This window comes from Hippocampus guttulatus, chromosome 6 (genome assembly GCF_054856545.1).
Source record: "Hippocampus guttulatus isolate MCC_2025c chromosome 6, RoL_Hgut_1.0, whole genome shotgun sequence".
Classification (NCBI taxonomy): domain Eukaryota; kingdom Metazoa; phylum Chordata; class Actinopteri; order Syngnathiformes; family Syngnathidae; genus Hippocampus; species Hippocampus guttulatus.
The window spans coordinates 2,058,807-2,080,558 of record NC_141266.1 but is presented as its reverse complement, the minus strand read 5'-3'; the positions used below and the strand labels follow the sequence as shown (position 1 = coordinate 2,080,558).

At 44.1% G+C, this 21,752-nt stretch overlaps 1 protein-coding gene across 6 annotated transcripts in view; it reads right to left on the bottom strand.

Moving 5' to 3' along the window:
* The window catches only part of ano10a (anoctamin 10a), a 118,460-nt gene that overhangs the window by 14,819 nt on the left and 81,889 nt on the right, over positions 1-21,752 (bottom strand). For 4 of the 6 annotated variants that reach the window (XM_086112643.1, XM_086112644.1, XM_086112647.1 and 1 more), the window contains 3 exons: positions 20,351-20,503; positions 20,070-20,261; positions 10,136-10,264 (listed from right to left, as the gene is read on the bottom strand). In XM_086112643.1, coding sequence (XP_085968769.1) covers positions 10,136-10,264; positions 20,070-20,261; positions 20,351-20,503 — 474 coding nt within the window. Of the gene's footprint in view, positions 1-8,545; positions 8,893-10,135; positions 10,265-20,069; positions 20,262-20,350; positions 20,504-21,752 lie in introns of those variants that run through there. The other 2 variants (XM_086112646.1, XM_086112645.1) reach the window with 2 other exon arrangements.

The following is a 21,752-nucleotide window of genomic DNA, read 5'->3' as shown; positions in this document are numbered from 1 at the left end:
GCTGTTAACAGAAAATCCTTCAGACAGTGACCCTGTAAAGTTTGTGAATTTTTGTATATTCTATTCTATGTTTAAACCATGTCAGAAAATTTATCATACATTACGACTGACTAAACGAAGGAGACAAGCAAGACGTCTAAAGTTATTTAGTGCCTTGTGGATGTCAGCCCAGGAGGGTTGTGTGCCTTTTGTTGAATCAATTTGTTTTGTAATTCCATTTGTATTTACATGTTTCATGTCCGTGTTTGTGACCACTTCAAATGGCTTTGTTACAGCTGCAGCTGTTGTGAAGGCTCTGTATAAATAAAGCTGTACAGTATTGTAATTATTATTTTTTCTGTAGCATAGCACCATCTAGTGGATGCATAGTGCAACCGTAGCCCCTATTGTAGCTTCTATGCACCTTATAATGAATGCAGTGTGCCCTATATATGAATACAGTTTTAAAATATGCCACTCATTGAAGGTGCACCTTATAGTCCGAAGCACCTTAGAGAGCAGAAAATACAATATATCATATATAATATTCATAAAACACACACACACACAAATCCCACCCGCTACTTTTCACTACATCCCTCGCTTAGGACTTCGGACCAATTCATGGACTACTGGTCGACCGTGATCGACTGGTTGGGCACTCTTGCTCTAGGACAATGGTGCTAAAGTTTGACCTCTGTAAATGTGTAAAAATGGGACATTCAAAAATAATCATACCTTACTTCCTTCACATTTAGCATATTTAGCACATTTAGCTTTAAAACATGAGCCCTATAAAAGGCCAGAAATTGGGCCAAATTTGAATGAAAGTTCAAAATGGCAAATTTCCTGTTATGTTTAGCATATGGCTCCAAGAGACTTTGTCGGACTTGGGCTGTTACATACGTCTCCAACTTTTTGTAGGTCTTGGTGACATGTACAACTACGGCTAATTTGTTAAAACTTTCTAGGGGCGTTACTGGGCCATTTTATTTAAAAAATATATATATGCACAATACACGGATAAATGATTTTACCAGACGTGATGTGTGTGCAAACTGCTGATTGATATAAAAATGATTTATTAGATATAAACACAGAACACGGGGTAGGACTAGATACGTTTTTTTACTTCTTCCTACTCCCTTGAACATAATAACGGTGTTGAATGATGACTGATTTCTCTTTCCTTTTTACTATTTTATTTACTTTATTTTTTGTCAAATTATTACTGTATATGTTTTATGTTCAATAAACAAAACAAACCAAACCTTAATTTTTCACAGATGTTTAGACGAGGGGGCACCAACTCTGGACCTCGGGTGCCCCTATCCTGCATATATTTTAGATTTTTCTCTCCTCCAGCACAGCTGATTCAAATGATCAGCTCATTAGCAAGCTCTACAGAAGCCTGATAATGATTCAGATCATTCGAATCAGGTGTGTTGGAGGAGGGATGTCTCTAAAACATGCAGGATATGGGGCCTTAAGGACCAGAGTTGGAGGCAGAGTTGGTGACCTCTAGTTTAGACCATCAAAATCAGTTTCATTTGCTTTGTCTGGAACCACACCGAGGATTTGTTTGCCATGGGTACAGCGTTCAACAAAATTAAAAAAAAAAAAGCCTTGCTTTAACTTGTCAACTTGAACATTTTAAGAAGCACCCATGGGATGGAATCACGAGGAGGATTTCTTTAAAATGTGACCTCTATAAAAGGCCAAAATCTTGGTGAAACGTACAATCGAGGCTGCTTTATTGAAAATTTGTAGGCCCCCAACAGAACAAGGGAGTCCCCCAGATGGAGGGTCCCGGTTGGTCCCAGTTTTGGATGAGATGTTGGAGGGCTGTCCTGGTTGACATGCTTCTGCAACAGCACATGGACATCAGGGACAGTGTCTCTGGATTGGCAGATTGGGTTGGTAGCCCCCCTTTTTAAGAAGCCCCCTTCAATAAGAGTATCACACGCCTCAGCCTCCCTGCAAACATATATTCATGAGTGCCGGAGAGCATGGTCCATCGGGAAGTCAAATCTCAGATTTTGAAAGAGCAGTTTGGTTTTTGTCTTGACCGTGAAAGAGTGGATCAGCTGTACCACTCTCCTTAAGTTCCGCAAACGTGCATTGGAATTTGCACGAATAGTCTACAGGTGTCTTGTGGCCTTGGAGAAGACATTTGACTGTGTCTCTTGGGGAGTTCTGGGGGATTGGGAGTATGGGGTACTGAACCTCTTTTGATACATGTTGCTTTGTTCTGGTATGGACAGTGTCAGAGTTTGCCCCACATTGTCGACTTGATGTTAGCTTCTTTTCTGTGAGGGTTGGCCTCCACCAAGGCTGCCTTTTGTCAATCAGGGACAATGGGCTGCCTTGGCGGAGTCATGTCTGTTCATAATTTTTATGGGCAGAAATCCGAAACGCAGGCGAGGTTTAATAATAATAATAATAATACATTTTATTTATAAGCGCCTTTCAAAATACCCAAGGACACTTTACAATCAAAAAAGAGCAATAAAACCACCGATAAAATTATAAATAATAAAAAGCGGTGAGTTTAAACTGAATATGCAATTTTAAATAGGTGGGTTTTGAGATGAGTTTTGAATATGGGAAGAGAGTCAATATTACAGATGTCGGGTGGGAGTGAGTTCCAGAGTTTGGGGGCAGAGCGTGCTGAGACGGGCAGAGGGTACACAGAGGTGGAGGGAGGCTGAGGACCTGAGGGAACGGAAATTTGAAGAAGGTCCGACAGATAGGGGGGGGCGGGGGCAAGGTTATGGATGGCTTTGAATGTGAAGAGGAGTATTTTGAAGTTGATCCTCAGTTTGATAGGGAGCCAGTGGAGCTGTTGGAGGATGGGGGTGATGTGATGGAAGGAAGGGGTTCCAGTGATGATACGGGCTGAAGAATTCTGGACCAGTTGAAGTTTATGGAGGAATTTGTTGTGGACACCGAAGAGAAGTGAATTGCAATTGTCAATACGGGAGATGACAAGACTGTGGACAACGATAGCAGTGGAGTGAGGGGTGAGAGAAGGACGGAGACAGTTGATATTGCGCAGGTGGAAATATGCGGACCGGGTTATGTTATTAATATGAGAGTGGAACGATAGTGAGCTATCGAAGATGACACCCAGGCTCTTGACCTGAAGGGAGGGGGACACGGTGGAGTTATCAATAGTGAGGGAGAAACTGTTGGTTTTGTGTAGGGTGTATTTGGTACTGACGAGGAGGAGTTCTGTTTTGTCACTGTTAAGTTTGAGGAAGTTATGCGTGAATCAAGATTTAATTTCTGAAAGGCAGTGTGAGAGGGAGGAGGGTGGGAGGGAGGCGTCGGGTTTGCTGGAGAGGTAGAGCTGGGTGTCATCCGCGAAGCAGTGAAAGTGTATATCAAATTTACGGAAAATATCGCCAAGGGGGAGAAGGTAGATAATGAAGAGGAGGGGACCCAGGACAGAGCCCTGGGGCACACCGGAAGAGACGGGGAGGGACTGTGAAGTGAAGGAATTGAGTTGGATGAGCTGAGAACGCCCAGAGAGATAGGAGTGAAACCAGTGTACGGGGGTGTGAGTGATGCCTATGGTGGCGAGTCTATTAAGGAGGATGGGGTTGGAAATTGTATCAAAAGCTGCAGTCAGGTTGAGGAGGATGAGAATTGAGATTAAACCGGCGTCTGCTGCCATAAGAAGGTCGTTGGTGATTTTTAAAAGGGCTGATTCTGTGTTGTGACGGGGATGGAAACCAGACTGGAATTGTTCGTACAGATTGTTATGGGTAAGGTGGGAGTGAAGTTGAGAGGCAACAATTTTTTCAAGAAGTTTGGAGATGAAAGGAAGGTGAGAAATTGGTCGTAGGTTATTGAAATCATTGGGATCTGAACCAGGTTTTTTCAAGACAGGAGTGACAGCTGCAGTTTTGAAGGGGACAGGAACAATTCCAGTGGACAGTGAGGAATGGATGATGGCTGAAATGAAAGGAAGCAGAGAGGGTAAGCAGGATTTGACCAGGACTGTTGGGAGGGGATCTAGTAGACAGGAGGAAGTTTTGGATTTAGTAATGATATCTGAGATTATTGAAGGATGGGGGAGTTCAAAAGAGGAAAGCAGTTGACAGGAGGTGGGGATGTCAGGGGAGGGGTACAGAGGAGCCCAGGTGTTGGTGGATTTTATTTACTTTTTCAATAAAAACAAATAGGAGCAGAGAGTTGCAGGTGTCAGAAGAATAAAAGTGTGTTTGGGGGGGGGGGGGTAAGGAGACAGGGGGTTGAGTGATTTTTTTTCAGGAGAGAAAACAGAGTCCTAGTATTTCCAGTATTGGAGCAGATGAGTCCAGAGTAGTATTGTGATTTGGCTTGAGAAATGGAGTCCTTGTAATGGGAAAGTTGAGCTGTGTAGATGTCCTTGTGAATAGTGAGACCAATTTTTCGGTAGAGTCTTTCAAGTTGCCGGGTTTTGGATTTAATGGAATGGAGAAGAGGGGTGAACCACGGGGTTTCGATAGGTAAACAAAACCCGGGAGAGTAGAATCGTTAAGTTGAGAAAAGTCGCCAGGAGTTTGCCAGGTCTCATTCAGACAAAAAAAAAAGTCAATCTTACGGTCTCTGAGGATATTCTGGATAAGACAACCTTTCCCAGTGAGCGAGCGGATGTTGAGCAGTCCGAAGTTGACGCCGGCAATATCGCTGTTGCGAGGAGCATTTGCTGACATAGCCAGGCCGGCTAACACGCTGTGGTCCGCGGATCGGCCGTTGTTTCTGCGTGGCCGGCGGGAGGATGACCAGAAGGAGGTGATGCCCTTGGAGCCATCAAGGTGGAAGCCTCAACGAGACCCACGGTGGATATATTTCCGGGAGGGACGAAGAGCGATGTCCGGGAAGTGATGTAGCGCAGGTGGAGAGCTCGACCACCGAAAGCAGAGCCCGAGAGATTCTGCCGCTGAGTACTGTAGTAGTCCTTCCATAGAACGATGGAGGAGTGACTGGATCGTCCAAATTAGTATGGCCCAGACAAAGGCCCTGTTAACCCTTGTCATGGGGTACAGAGGGGTGGAAATGGCACAGAGGGGTGGAAATGGCACGGGGCCTCGTCTGAGATCCGAAAAGGTAGGACGCTGTGACAGCGCGATTGAGAACAATCATATGGTGATTGACGGTTTACGATCAAAAATGGAGTGGCGCACAGTAAAACCGTAAAAAACGCTAATTATGTCCGATCATGGGGGTATTGAATCTCTGCTTGCAGCTGAATTAAGCTGTGATCTCCAAAACTCCCTGCAGTGACTTGAAATGCTTGAAAATCAGCACCTCCAAATCTGAGCCCATTGTTTTCAGTTGCAAAAGGATGGCTGCCCTCTCCAAGTGTCGGAATACAAGAATCCTGGGGTGTTGAGAAGAAGACGCCGAGCTGAAACGTTAAGCTCTAAATTTAGAACCTGTATTTTCGTTTTAAAATCATTACATTATTGAGCATTGAGGCAGATCAAAAGATGCACATCACAAAAAAGTGGTAAAAATTATTTTAAAAAATTATTTAATTATTATAAATTATTAATTAAAATTATTAAAAATTATTAAAAAAAAGTATTTTCTTGTTTTCAAACAGACTTGAACAGATGCAGTCCAGGCCATTTACTTTCTGCTGTATTTGAGACGAATCCCAAATCCTACCTGTAACCTTTAGTTTCGACCACCAGGGGGAATATCACTGTTTTGTTTGTGTAAATCTCCAAATAATTACAAAATAAAATAAAAGAGAACAGCAGGTCCATAATAAGACCCATTTGTTTTACCGTGTTACTGCAAAGAGCCACATCATACACATGGGCATCCCTTCCTCGTGCACACACACACACACACACACACACACACACACACACACACACACGTTCTAGCTGTCCATCATGTCTGATGATGACACTTGCTCCAAGGGAGGGGAGGATGGGTAGGGGGGGGGGGGGGTCAGCAACTCTGTCGCTGGTGCCACTTCTCGTGGGCATAGAGACCGATTCTTGAGCCGCAGACTCGACCACAGATGGAGCAAGGGAAACCGGATACCAGGGGGGTACCAGCTGCCCGCTGGTGTCGTTGAATGCGTTTCTCGGTTCGTCTGGCTTGGTTAATTTTGTGTATTTCAGAGATTGCAGTAGCACAAGTGATCTGCCAGGTTGGTCTGTTGAGTGCAAGTGTTTCAAGCTGCGTGGGGTTGACGTTGGCTCGCTTTAGGAGGTCCCTGCTGTAGTCCTTGAGGCGCCGCTTTTGGCCCCCAGCAGAACGCTTTGCACCTCTCAGTTGGCCATAGAGGACCTGGCGGGGCAGGCGGTTGTCTGGCATGCGAATGGTGTGTCCAATCCACCGAAGATGTTTTTTCGCCACGGCCGCTTCCATGCAGATGGAATTGGTGCTTTTGAGGATGTCTGTATGGGGAATTCGATCTTTCCAGGACAGGCCAAGGATCTTTTGCAGGCAGCGGATGTGGAAGGCTTCCAAGGTAGTAATGTGCTGGCGATATGGAGTCCATGACTCTGACCCGTAGAGCAGAGTGGAGAGACACACTGCGTTGTACACAGCAATCTTGGTACAGGTCTTCAGGTTTCGGTTTTCAAAGACCCTGCTGCGTAGGCGACCAAAGGATGATGATGCTTTATTAATACGGGTGTGGACTTCAGTGTCAAGGGAACAGTTTGAAGATAAAGTGGAGCCAAGGTAGGTGAAATGGTCCACTACGTTTAGTGGAGTGCCATTAATGTGAAAGCTGGGGGATGTGGAGGTTGGGGTAGCGAGTTGGAACATGACCTCAGTTTTTTTAATGTTGATCTGAAGACCAAAGGATTGGTACAGATTGGAAATGGTGTCGAGGGCGTGCTGCATAGAGTTTGAACTGTGAGCTAATATAGTGCAGTCATCAGCATACTGAAGCTCACAGATCTGACAGATTTTTGTCTTTGTGTGAGCCTGGAGCCGTCTGATGTTGAAGAGGCTTCCGTCTAGGCGGTATTCCATATGGACACCGTCTTCATGTCCCATGCCACGGTGGAAGAGGCACGTGGTGGCAGAGAGGAGGATGTTAAAAAGCACTGGAGCCAAGACACAGCCCTGCTTCACCCCGACTTTCACCTTGAAGAGCTCTGACTGGAGTCCTCCGATGAGCACTCTGGCTTGCATCCCATCATGCAGCTGCTGGAGGATGCTGAGAAACTTGGGTGGGACCCCAAGTTTGGAGAGGTGTTTCCAGAGCAACTCACGGTTAATGGTGTCAAAGGCTTTGCTGAGATCGATGAAGGCTATGTACAGGTCCTTTTGATGTTCTCTGCTTTTCTCCATTAGCTGTCTTAAAACAAAGATCATGTCAATGGTGGATCTAGTCTTCCGGTAGCCACACTGGGTTTCTGGAAGCACACCTTCTGAGATGTGCTCGACTAGCCTGCTGAGCATGATTTTGGCCAAGATCTTTCCTGCGGTGGAGAGGAGAGAGATTCCTCGGCTATTCCCACAGGCTGCTCTGTCCCCTTTCTGCTTATAGATAACAACGATGTTAGCATCCTTCCAGTCCTGCGGGACGGTCCCATGTTCCCAGATGTTTTGAATCAGGAGGTGCAGTCGGCGCGTGAGGAGATAACCTCCGTGTTTGAAAACCTCTGCAGGGATGCCATCAGGTCCAGCGCTTTTGTTGTTCTTTAGGCCCGCAATGGCTTGCTGGGTTTCAGAATAGGATGGTGGGGCGTCGAGGCTCATGATTGTTGGCAGGTCTGGAAGATTGTCCAGAATGTGTGGATTGACAGGGTTGGTACGGTTGAGAAGATGTTCAAAGTGGTTTGCCCAACGGGCAAGGATCTCATGGTTCACACACACACACACACACACACACACACACACACACATTTTTTGCCCAAAGATCAACTTTTGAAAGACTAACTTCCCACGATCGACCCTATCGCGCACGTGCAAGGATATACACACACATGCGCGCACACACGCGAGTGCCCAACCACTCACGCACATATGCACTCACTCCATGATGAGCAACAGCTCGAACATGAACAAAAGCTAAAACACTCCTTTTTTCCCCACCCATTTCCTCCTCCCACCCCCTTGCGGTCCGCTGGCTCCCGGTCGATTGCGATCGATGTATTGGGCCCCCCTGCCTTAAAATCAGAGGTAACTCGCTGACTAGCTTAGCGCCGTTGCTTGTGCGTGAGCAGTGATTCAGTCATCTGATTGGTTGCCTTCTATATTCATCAAGTAACGGGATTGATGAGAGGCTGACGTAGTGTGTCTGTGTCTTTAGCGCCTTTGTTTGAATAGCAGCGCCACTGCCAAGGCGTTTTTGTTGCTAGTCGTGTGAAAGCCCGGGAGCCGCATTGAACCAGCCAAAGAGCCGCATGCGGCTCGCGAGCTGGCCACCCCTGATGTAGGATGCTAAACTTGAGCAGCTTCGGTGGTAAGCAAACGCCTTACAAATTAGGTACAACACTCTATGTACTGTTGGGGGAAGAGCGGCCTTCTCTTCCTCCGCGTGTTCGTTAATTTCGGATGATGAGGATGTTGGTTAACCAAATGAAGGCTGGAGTCGATGTACAGTACCTTGAAGAGTTTAATTTTCTTTTCTGCAGTTTACGAATCGATTCGGGCTCCTGAGAGTCACAGATCTCATCAGAAGAGTGTAGAGAAAATACAGACATGGGATTATATAGAGACAATATGATAATGAGGGTTGGGGAGGTACGCCCCTCATGCAGATCCCGGAAACAAAGAAAGTAACATGACATCTGACCCGGTGTGGCTGGAAGAAGTCAGGAGCGGTGAAGTGAGACCAAACCACCACTACCCACCATTTGGTGTGGTGGCAAGTTCCAGAACCCCGCTGTGCATACATCCTGGGATGAGAGTTCCCCCCAGGGGGGCTTAACAGCAAACAGGGACCTACCCAAGGTGCGGGGGAACAACAGAGGACACTTGGGGGACCGTTAATCAACCAAGGAGGGAGAAGATAAGATCCAACACTACATACGTTGTTTTAAGTGTGCAAATAGATGTTCAGGAAAGAGACTGGGATCAAAAGTACTCATAGAAAAACACAGTCCCTCAATAGCTGCAACACAGAAACTAAGGATAACAGTTCCTCTTTTGATGTTGACACGTCCTCTGGAGGGGTCCTGAAAGTGGCGGGGTGAGGGGGTACCAAAGGTGATCGTAATCACAGTAAGCAGGAGATACCTTCAACAACTTTCTACATTGTTTCTTTCAAGTGTCTGAACAAACACAACCAACAGAGAGGAGATAACACCTTAGCGACCAAATCTAACCAAGAGGAGAGGAATAATACTGTAACGATTGAGAGGACTAGTACTGTAACAATCAAATCTAACTAACAGAGAGGAATAACGCCTTAACGATCAAACCTAACTAAAGGGAGAGGAACAATACTGTAACAGTACCTTTATCAATAGTGCCGTCAGGGCGTTTTTTGAATGTAAATTGTTCATTCATTGTGCCGAGAACCCTCACATGCTCCTCCGTTTTCACCTCACCTCTCCTCACCGCTGCCCAACTCCAATGGGAGCCAAACAGCTTATGCTAAACAAGCCTTAACATAGTAACAGCCAATCAATGTCCGCTTCACGCTGTGACTGACAGTTGTTTCCCCACCCTCAACAACTCGAACACAGGAAGTTAACACAAAAAAGGGATATTAGACAAAGGCAACCCACCGACAGAAACAATAAAGTTAGAGATTAAAAATTAGATTACGGGGAAAAACATTATGTGCTAAATAAGACCGTAATTAATTATTCACAATTAACGTGATAATTTAACACCTTTAAAAAAAATCTATACAATTTCTAAAAAATATATATAAAATAAAATAGAAAGTAGGTCTACAGTTAGTGCTTTTGACAGTGTTTCATGTCTGCTTTTTATGTGCAGCAATATTTGAGCTTTAGTTGATTGGTTTGAAAATCAAGTGAAAAAAGGATGAGTGTTTATGACACAACTGCCAAAAGTGCATTGCAGTGATGATTTTATTTTTTGATTTGTCAATTGCAAACATTTTCTTTTGTTTTCTTTGAGTGCAATCGTGATGATATCATGAAATTAGCGCACGTGCGCGCGCACGCACACACACACGCGCGATCACAGACAGCCAGCCAAAATTATATATTACCTCAACAGCCACTGTCCACAGCATGAGATGCATCTCGGAGTCGGGGAAGTAAGCTCTGACTTGAGGAGACATGCCAATAAGTGTACAGTTGGTCACAATAGCAATGACACTCATGGCTTCAAAGGCAAGCTAAAAACAAAGGGAAAGAGCAAAAATAAACAAATTGTTTGGCAATGTAGTAAACTATTTGACAGCATGATCGCATTTTTATTCCTTCAGGGAACAACTAAGGTAACTAAAGATATTTTAAATCCAATTCTCGATTATAGTTTAAAAAAATAACACGCATTTAAAGTGCACTCTATGGCTTATGCTCATTTAATGAATACAGTATAACATATCAGTGTATGTTTTGATGATATTGTGAGATTTGTTACCAGCTACCACTTACTTTGTGGTCAATGTTAAGCTAAAACAAACAAACAAATAAATAAAATACAAATCTTGTAATAACTTCTGCATTCATGATTGTGCTGCCGACGATTGTTTAAGCACCTTGGAAGTGATTGATTTGTCATGTATTGTTGTTGATGTCAGTTATTGAACACCCCCCCCCCCCCCAAAACATTATTTTGTTGCCTCTTTGAAAATGATAGGTCAGACCTTTGTTTATTTGGCTCTTTGAAAGTAGCATTTCAGGCTACGTACCTACTGCAGGGCATGATGCCCAATTTACATTTTTTTTTTTTGTTCAATCTCGTTCTTTTATGTAGTCATTCACATTACAAAAATGTTCGCCAAAAAATAGTTTTTTCAACATGATGTGGTTCTGTTGGTTTCATCAAGCCAAGTTCTTCAACTCTGCTCCGGACTGGGGCGGTTCACAGCCGACTGTGAAGTGGTTGGATTGAAAAGCAGCACCTCCAATTATGAGATCATTGTCCCGTGTCAGAAAAAGATGGAATGCCATCTCCAGCTCATTGATACGATACTGACTCAAGTGGAGAAGTTCAAGTATTTTGTGGTCCTGTTCATGAGTGACGTAAAAGTAGAGCATGAGATTAACAGACAAATCAGCACAGAATCTGCAGAACGAACTCCGTCATGGCCTGCTGTGGCAAAGAAGGAGCTGAGATGAAAAGCAAAGCTGTCAATTGACATACTGATCTCCTGCAGGTTCCTACTCCCACCGATGGTCAAGAGCTGTGGGTCGTGACGAAAACAACAATATCCTGCATACAAGATGCCAAAATGAGTTTACTCTGCAGGGTGTCCAGGTTTTCCCTTCGAGATAGGGTGAAAATGTGCTCATCCGGGAGGGGCTCCAAGTTGAGCTGCTGCTCCTTGGCAATGAGTGGAGCTAGATGAGGTGCATTGGGCATCTGATCAGGGTGCCTCCTTGACACGACACTGGTCAGGTGTTTCGGGCACCCACCGGGGACGATCAAAGGAAAGATGGACAGACAACGGTCCTCTTCAGATTTCAAATCAAAGTTTCCTTTCATATTCTATCCAAGGAAGATGAACCGGATGAACAGGAGGTAAGTTCGGGCCGCCCGAGCCCGACCCAACCGGGGTCGGGCCCTAAAATGTCAATCATTGCTTCGGGTTCGGGTCGGGCTTCTCTCTCGCTGACTTTTAAAAAAAATAAATATATGTTTTAAAAATGTATACTAAAACGATGTGCGGATACTAAACTAAAGAATACTTGTTTTAAAACAAAAATTTGGATAAAACAGAGAAGGCACTGTCATGTAATTGCTATTTAAGTACTGGCCAGACGCTGAGCATGCACTGCGCACGTGTCACACAAAATTACAGATAATGAAAATAGACATTTTTATGCTAAATTTCATTGAAACAAAACTATAGAAATAATTTCATATATCTTTACTTATTTATTTGATTAGAATTATTCTATTTAAAGCCTAATGGGCTGCAGGATTTCTCTGCGTAATTACGCAAATGCTTATCAAGAGCTCTCTTTGTCTGGCCTCTTATTCTGTGTTTCAGCGTTATTTCGTTGTGCAAATGCATTTATCATGTTCATAAAAATATGTAGATTATTTTAACCGAAAGAAATCTTGCATTTTTTTCTGCCAAAAATGCTCACAAATAAAATATGAAATTTCGGGTTTGCTTCGGGCTCGGGCCTGCAAATCAAGTTCATTGCTCGGGCTCGGGCGGGGTCGGGCTTTAATACCCTTGGTCGGGTAGGGCTCGATTTTTAGGACAGATCTTACCTCTACTTGGAGGATAGGTTAAACTTGACCAATTTTTACGATGGTATATTCGGCACAATTCTTTACGGCAGCAACATTTAAAACGACAGGACACCGACATACATACTGTAATTAACGAACTACAAGAAGACGCATTTCATGCTCAAGACTTAGAGAATGGGCAAGTCCAAAATCTGTCATGGTTTGTTTCTGTCTTTTGTTTTTCTTTCAGCTCCAGCTGGAGTGGAGGGCATCTATGTGTGCTCTATGATTGGCTGGCAACCAGTTCATAGGGTGTACCCTGTATACTGCCCGAAGATGGCTGGGATAGGCTACAGCATGCCACGCGACCCTTGTGAAGATAAGGTGGATCAGAAAATGGATAGATGGATGCATAATATTTTGCAGGTGAAATCTGCATCATTGTGTCGGTCTGTCGTGGTGAAGAAGGAGCTGAGCCAAAAGGCGAAGCTCTCTATTTACCGGTCGATCTATGTTCCAACCCTCACCGACGGTCATGAGCTATGGGTCATGATCGAAAAAACGAGATCCCGGACACAAGTGGCCCAAATAAGTTTCCTCCGCAGGGTGTCTGGACTTTGAGGTAAGGTGAAAAGCTCGGTCATCCGGGTGGGGCTGAGAGTCGAGCCAGATGAGGTGGCTCTGGCATCTGATTAGGATGCCTCCCTGGTGAGGTGTTCCGGGCATGTCCCACCGGCAGTCGGCCCCGTGGAGGCTGGAGAGACTATTTCACCCAGCTGACCTGGGAACTCCTCGGGATACCCCGGAGGAGACGTCATCAGGCGCCGACAGGTATGGCAGCCTCGGTTACACGCTCCCTAGTATTATCCCTGTTTTTGTCATTTTCGTTAGTTTTTGGCAACCCTGAGCGGCTTACTTACACGAGGGAAAAGTTGCTTAGCATTGGGGAGTCTACGCTCGGTCTTTTTTCACCAGCACACGAAAATCCACAGGGTTTTTCTGAGCTAATCGCGAGTGGAGCGGCTGTGCTGCACAGAGCATGGAAACGCCGCCTTCTCCGAGCCGACCGCGACACGGAGCTATCAGGGAAATCGAAAGGTGGTGGGATTTGCTTCTATATCAACGAAGAATGGTGCACTGATGTCACGAAGCTCGACGCACACTGCAGCCCGGACCTGGAGTCGCTGTCTTTAAACTGCAAGCCATTCTACTCGCCACGTGAGTTCACCTCCTTTTTACTAGTCAGTGTTTACATTGCGCCACAAGCTAACGCTAACACGGCGATACAAACGCTAGCTGAACAAGTAAACAAACTCAAACTAAAATACCCAGAGTCACCCCTGATCATTTTGGGCGATTTTAATAGAGCACATCTTAACCGTGAACTTCCCAGATATAAGCAGCACATCGACTGTTTCACCAGAGAAGGCAACATTCTAGACCACTGCTATACAACAATCAAAAATTCATACCGATCGATCGCCCGTGCAGCATTGGGTCTTTCTGACCACTCTCTGAATAATCTCGCGCCACCTTACCTCTCTGAGCTCATCCGCCCCTACACACCTGCCTGGCGCCTCAGGTCTGTGGACCAGACTTTATTAGAAGTACCAAGAACTAAACTGAGGCTCAGAGGGGATCGAGCCTTTTCTGTTGCTGGTCCCTCTCTCTGGAATGACCTCCCACTAAACATTCGGCAAGCCTCCTCGCTGCCCATCTTCAAAACCCTCCTCAAAACTCACTTGTATTCTTTGGCATTCGACTCAGCATGACTTAGATTTGTTCTTGGTTTTACTGTTTGGTGCTTTCTACCGCCTTTATTACCGATTTGTCTTACTGTTTATTGTGCATGTTAAATTGCTCCATGTACAGCACTTTGTATGCAGCGATGGCTGTTTGAAAGTGCTCTATAAATACTGTTGACTTGACTTGACTTGACAATTTAATCCACTTAACGTCGTGTGGACCTGATGTGGACTTTTTTCAACATTTTTTGGCCACGACATTCATCAAGGAGGAAACTCTGTGCTTGGTGGTTGCGCCTTCTCGGCAGCATGAGTATACCAGCACTGTTTTTGCCCGGGAGGAATGTCGGCGCCATTTGACTGTCGCTTGTGTCTTGCGCCTGTTATGGGCAGCATTTTTCACAGCCCCACTTTGTTCAGCGGAGAGATCGGTGCTGTTGAACGGTCTGCGGCTGGATGGATGTAGGCTTGAGGAGCCGACGATGAGAAGAAAGGAGCGTTAGCGCAAAGCGCCGATGCGGATGTGGAACTGGGAGTCGCGGCTTGGAATTGAAGTGGATTTACATGGGACAGGAGATGTGAGCCAATCTCTTTTTCGTCAATGGACGCTACAGCTTTGTGTTTGCTTTCAAAACGTAGCTTGTAGCAGACGTGTGCACATTTTCAGCATGACGTCTCTGATCCACTGGTGAAAAGACACTTTGATCCTCTCCTCTTTCATCTATAACTGCTTCAGACAACAAAGTGTATGCAGAAAAGTGGTGAAGATTGCACGACTGTCTGTGTCCTATGTGTTGTGTTGTGTTATTTTTGTTATTTTGACTTCAAAATGGCGCCGCGTGAGTGGCTGCCTTTCCAGCAGCTCCGATATTTTGTTGTTCTACTTCTTCCTTTCATAACTTTACTGCCGTGAATCAGGAATTTCTCCATTGCGAGACTAATAAAGGTTTTCTTATCTTATCTTAATACCTACATACAGACAGAAACTCAAATGTGTTTAATCGGTTTTTAAGACTGGGAAAAAATGGACAGATGAAGCAAAGCTAGCTCTACAAGAATGCTTAGACTGCACTGATTGGGGCGTCTTTGAAACTTCAACGGGCACACTGGATGAATACAGACACTGTAACATCATACATCAGTTTCTGTGAGGACATGTGTGTACCAACGAAGTCCTTCCGCTCTTTCAACAATAACAAGCCATGTTTACTCCCAAACTCAGGCAACTCAGGAAAGCGAAAGAGGCCGCATTTAGAAGTGGAGATCGGGCACTGTACAAACACGCCCGAAACCAATTGACAAAGGAAATTAACATCGCTAAGAGAAGCTATGCAGAGAGGCTGAAAAAACAGTTCTCTGCTAACGACTCTGCATCTGTATGGAATGGCCTGAAAGCAATCACTAACTATAGAATGCCACCCCCCCAAACAGTGAACAATAAGGGTCTTGCTGATGAACTAAACATGTTTTTCCTGCCGATTTGAAAAGGACACCCCCATTTCCCACACACACCCACCTCTACCAGAAACTACTCTATCTACCCCCCCACCCTCTTTTTCTCTTGAGCACCTCGACAGCACAGGGACCTACGCAATGATCCTGTTTGTGGATTTCAGCTCTGCGTTCAACACCATCATCCCGGAACTCCTCACCCCCAAACCTCTCCACCTCGGTGTCTCTCCTACGATCTGACAGTGGATCCTCAGCTTCCTGACGGGACGGACACAACAGGTGAGACTGGGAGCAACAACATCATCAACGCACTGGAGCCCCACAGGGATGTGTCCTCTCGCCACTGCTCTTCTCCCTCTACACAAACGATTGCACCTCAACAAGTCCAGCTGTCAAACTCATAAAGTTCGCAGACGACACCACGGTCATCGGTCTTATCAAAGACGGCGACGAGTCTGCGTACCGACAACAAGTGGAGCAGCTGGAGCTCTGGTGCAGCTGACACAACCTCGGGCTGAACACGCTCAAGACTGTAGAGATGATCGTGGACTTCAGGAAACATCCTTCTCCACAGTTGCCCCTCAGACTATCCAACTGCCCTGTGTCAACCGTCAAGACCTTCAAGTTCCTGGGAATCACAGTCTCCCAGGACATGAAGTGGGAAGTCAACACCATCTCCATCCTGAAAAGGCCCCAGCAGAGGATGTACTTCCTGAGGCTGCTGAGGAAGCATGGCCTGCCACAGGAGGTGATACGTCAGTTCTACACGGCAGTCATCGAATCAATCCTGTGTTCTTTCATCACGGTTTGGTTTGGGGCGGCCACAAAACAGGACAAAATCCGACTTCAACGGACAGTTAGGACGGAGGAAAAAATCATTGGCACCGCCCTTCCCACTCTTGAGGACTTGCACACTGCAAGAATCAAGACAAGTGCACGGAAAATCCTCCTGGATCCCCCGCACCCTGCCCACCACCTTTTCCAGCTACTCCCCTCAGGCAGGCGCGACAGATCCATGCGCACCAAATCCAGCAGACACTTAACTCATTTACACCCTTTGACGTATAAATACGTCAATTAGCGCATAGCCGTTCCCTCCCCCCCTTAATACGTCAATCACGTGTTTTCATGGGGGAGGGTGCAAGAGCGTCTGATGCAACTTCTCACCACAGGATTAGGCTTGACGGCAATGTTAAATAGCAAAAAAATGGCCATCGGGTGGCAGTGGTGCAAAAATGAACCAGGATCACGCCGCAGAAGTAGTAGAAAGGGCGTACAGTGAAGGAGGGGCGTATGTGGATAGTGGATTGGAACATTAGCAACTAGCAATGATGGAGAAAAGGAAATAACTAACTAAAAATGATTTTTTTTCCAGTATAAAAGCGTCCTCGAAACAAAACAACAAAGGAGATGGTGTTTGTGTGGAAGAGAAAATGACGCTTCGGTCACTAATCGAAAGCGGCACCCGTCAAACGAACGTCGGCCTGCACAAACATGGCGTGCTACACGCGTATAGCTCACGCCGAGTTTCGAGTTCATCTGATGAAGATGAACTTGCTCCACGTCAGCGATCATCGCTTGACAGAGCATTTTGTGCCTCCCGATGCCCCACATCGCCCACAAATCGTCTTCCCGGCGACTTCCAGCGATGACGGCAAAGAGGCTGCATTGCTTCGCATGGTCGACGCCGGGCACACGTCAGCGATTCGTTGGAATCGTCTCGGAATGACGACGGCGAAAACGATGAATTGGAGAGCGATTTGGATCCAGATATGTCGGACGAATATGTGCCTTCGGACATAACGGAAAGCAGCTGAGAGTCCTCGCCAAAGCCGCTGGAACGAGGAGGTAACTGCTGACTAGCTTGCAAGTTCCCATTCAAAACTTCATCACTTCTTATGCCTCCTCAGTCACTTTTATGTACCGCTACATTCCCCGCTATACTATAAAGTTGCCAGTAACACTAATCATTTATGTACGGTTGATGCGTCTCGTAGATGTGGATGAAAATATGCGCCGTAAATGTGCTGACTTGCATGTCGCCATAGGTTTTAAAAAAACAGGACACATTTGGTCCGCTCAGCTCTGCTAAAACCACTAGTGTTAAATTCATATTCCATTTCATTTCAAATTGGATGCTGAGCAACGTGGAATGAATGGTGTAAATAGCAGTGTGCGAGCATGTATGTGTGTGTGTGTGAGATGTTGAAATGTAAGTGGAAAGCAACAATAAAAAAAATAGAAAAATAAAAGTGTGGTAATTGTACATACTTCTATACATTACAGATTGTCCAACCAGAAGCCAAAAGATGACGACTCCTCGCTTTGGTGGTGGAAAGAAAGGTAAATAAAATGATTGTACCTCACTCTGCAGCAAGATATATTTGCAACTTTTTATGTTTCTATAATTTATAGGTCATGCATCTGGATGTGGTGGGATGAATCGATGGTGACAAACTGGATGGAAGCCAAAAACCATCTTCTCCACAGCTGCACTTTTGTTCATAGTTCAATAGTTTTGTTGTGTGCAAATAAATTATTTTGCTACAAAAACATTATTTGTAATGTTCTTTTGTAGGAGGAACACATTATTGAGGTATTTGAGCGGCCACAAAAGCAAATAATAGTGTAAAACTTGAAATGATGCTTGAAATGCATGCTTTTACAAAAAGCTCATTTTCTCTGAATTTCTGCAGAAAATCGGCCTTTTCCATAAAACTTAGCAGTTTTCTAATGCTGATTGCCAACGAACGGAGAAAGATAGAAACAAACTTTTTTTTCTGCTGAAAGAAGAGAGTCTCACCTTTCTTTTGACAGGTTGCATGTATATATATCCATAGAACAGAAAATTCTGTGGGCCTTGCAAATCAGTCAAAATTCAGTAAAATGTGAGGGATTGAGGGGGTTGCTCCAGTGAAAAGGGGTGGTATTCAATGAGTTAAACAGCTTCTTCCCTCTAGCCATTAACTCCCTAAACAGTCACTGACGTAGTCACTCTTCTTGTACAACAAATACTGTTACTGGTCACTCTAAAATGGTTCAACGATTTTCTGCACCAACTGTACAAACTGTCATAGTATTGTATTCTACCACTGATCACTTTAGCTCTGCTTGATACTTTGCACATTGTCTCACAGTTGTCACTGGGTGGTCCAACCGCACTACGGTTCACTTACATTACGAAATGTCCTTCCATACCTATTTGTCATGTCCTTGTTTACGATGATACTAATGCAGCGTGTTATACCAGAGACAAATTCCTTGTGTGTTCTACATACTTGGCCAATAAACATGATTCTGATTCTGACAAAGTGGATGGGGGGAGGGAAGTCTGGGCTTCCCTGCAAATGATGCTTCCCCCTGACCCAGGATAAGTGGAAGATGATGGGTGGATGAATAGATGGGTACTTGCTCCTCATTGCGTTCATCAAAGAAATGAGGTTGACAGAGAAACAAGACTGGATGAGGTAGAAATGTTTTTACTCCTTCATCTCGTCATTTACTAAAAATGGACCCTGTGATGGACCGGGCTAAATTATTACTTCCACCAAAAATGTCCATTAATGCTTTGTGTTTTAAGAGGGATACATCAAATAGACGATTAATAATGCTACTCTTCGCAACCTTGCAAATGTAGAGCAGCAGTAGAAGTATATCACAAGCCTGTTGTAAGCATCCATACCACAGTTGGATTGGATAAAAATATCCAATGTATATGCACATACAAAACCGGCCTGGGTTGGAGTTAAAAAAAAAAAAGTACTCTTCAATCTGCATGATAAAATCATCATCTAACATATGAGGAAGGAAATTTACCTCCAGTGTGCACATAGCCTTTAATCGTTGCTTCTTACTGCTGTGTGCATTTCATGGCTTCACTGGTTAACGTGGTCCCTTCAGATCACAATGATTGTGAGTATGACAACCTTTGTATTTTAATGTGAAAAATGTGATTTTTTTTTTTGGTTTTATATTTGTCAATATTTGTGGGTAAAATGTGTACGCAGTAGTAGTGCGAAGTGCGGGTCATGCATTACTGCAGCTGTTAAATTTATATTGTCATCGCATGACGTCTCGTAATGATGTCTTTCATTTCTTTTATCCGCTTTCCTGTTCCAGTTTCACTCCAAATCATTTTCAATTTAATAAAGAATCAAAGACGCTAATTTTCCTGGCTTATGAAAAGGACTCTGGCTGACTCTCATCACTGTTGATACTATGAAGCAAAACACATTCAAAGGGGAAAGAAAAAAATAGAATCACTTGAATGTAAAAAAGCTTCACTCTCGCCAAAACAAAAGAATGTTTTTTTTTTCTAAACAATGTATGTTCCAAGAAAATGACTGCACACCTATTAAAGTGGAGCAAAGCTAAATTTTAGAATTAAAAGTAAGTTTGTTTGTAAACAAACCAAACAAACAAACAAACAAGTAATGAAAATTCAACCACAGGTGAGTCTGATCAACAACAAAATTCAGAAAATTGTTATTGTGCTCCTGAGATATGAATACAATGAAAATAAAATTTCATAAACAAATTAGGTGGATACAGATAATTTGTTTATGAAATTATAAGATGAAATCAGATATTTACCTGCCAGATGCCGATGTTTGCAGCTGGGTCAGAAAAGGGTCGTTTAAACAAATTGCACATTTTGAAAGCATCAGAGTAAATCTCTGTGATGTTGTTCAAAACCACAAAGACTGCAGCCAGAGGATACACAGATGAAAATAAACTGACATAACCAAAAAGAAGGAACAATTCCAGGTAGTCATCAAACGTACCCTGCGAAAAAGTGAGAAATATTGATCGTGAACTCTGCATTCATATATTGTGATCTAAAATTGATAAAAACTTCAATAAAATTTACTTACCCGGTAATTGCTCATGTCAGTTTCCAGTCGCACTTGCTCACTTAAAGGGCGCTCCATCATCATTTTATTGCATCGCCTTTGAAGCCAGTAAGGCAGCACTGCTTCCATGAACTGATTTATGATTTGACTGGTGATCAACAAGGTTGCCAGGTTCTTAAAACAGGCAAGAGCAAAAAGAACAAAGAAGGCAATGAGAGTATTACCATATTTTCCGCACTAAAATGTGCACTGGATTAAGGCGCACCTTCAATGAATGGCCCATTTTGTAATTTTTTCATATATTGGACACACTGGATTATAAAGCGCAATCTACAATGCATCCACTAGATGGGGCTACGCTCCTTCCGTTCGACTCGAGAGGCGTTCATGATAAATAATAAATAATGCATCAAAACAGTAAATCAAGCGAGGAAATCGCAAAATAAATTCTATAGCCCCCCTACAGAATTAATTTTGGCATTTCCTTGAGCGTAGCTCCAACAGAACGATCAGATGTCAGTAAAATGTAGGAGACTGGACTGTCTCAGAAGTGTTTGTTATTTATTCTTTTGTTGTGTACTGTATTCACAAATGAGGAAATTACAAAATAAATTCTGCAGGGGGGCTATATAATTTATTTTGCGATTTCCTCGCTTGATTTACTGTTTTCGTAGTTTCATTGAAGAAATCCTTAATTTACATTTTTCGGAGGCGGTCATGAACGCCCCTCGAGTCGAACGGAAGAAGAGAAGGCATGGAGATGGACAAAGACGTACCTCTATTTGTTGAGACTGTGAAAACCATTAATAAAGTGTGCGTTTAAAAAAAAAAACACACCACCACAGCTCTCCTTTTTTCGGAGCTGCAACAAAAATGTATTTAATAAATCAGTGACACGGTTCACTGAACCAACAGCAAGTTATTATATTGTAAGCATGTCCCAGCAAGGAGCCATCTTGGGGTCGACATATTACTGTAATGACCATACACAAGGCGCACCGGATTTTAAGGCGCTGTGAGGTTTTAAGAAAATGGCTTTTCAGTGCGCCTGATAGTGTGGAAAATACGGTCATTGAAAAGAATACAATACAAATACTTTGTATAACACAGGACGTAAAAGGATACATTTCTTATTTTTTTTTCTATTTTTGTGGTTAGAAGTACCTCAGTGCATCAAGAAAGTATGAACAGTGCTTCACTTTTACCACATTGTGTTATGGTACAGCTTTAAAGAGGTTCTCAGCCTCCGATCGGACTCCAGCTCCTCCCCACACTAAGATTTGAAAACAAAGCTCAAAAGGGGGCGTTCCCTGGAGGACTATTGGGCTTGCGATGGGCTCAAGGTTTGGGCGTGAGAACCCTTTCAATAAATTCACAGATGTTATTCTCCCTTGATTTATGGTTTGGATGCAAGCAGCAACCG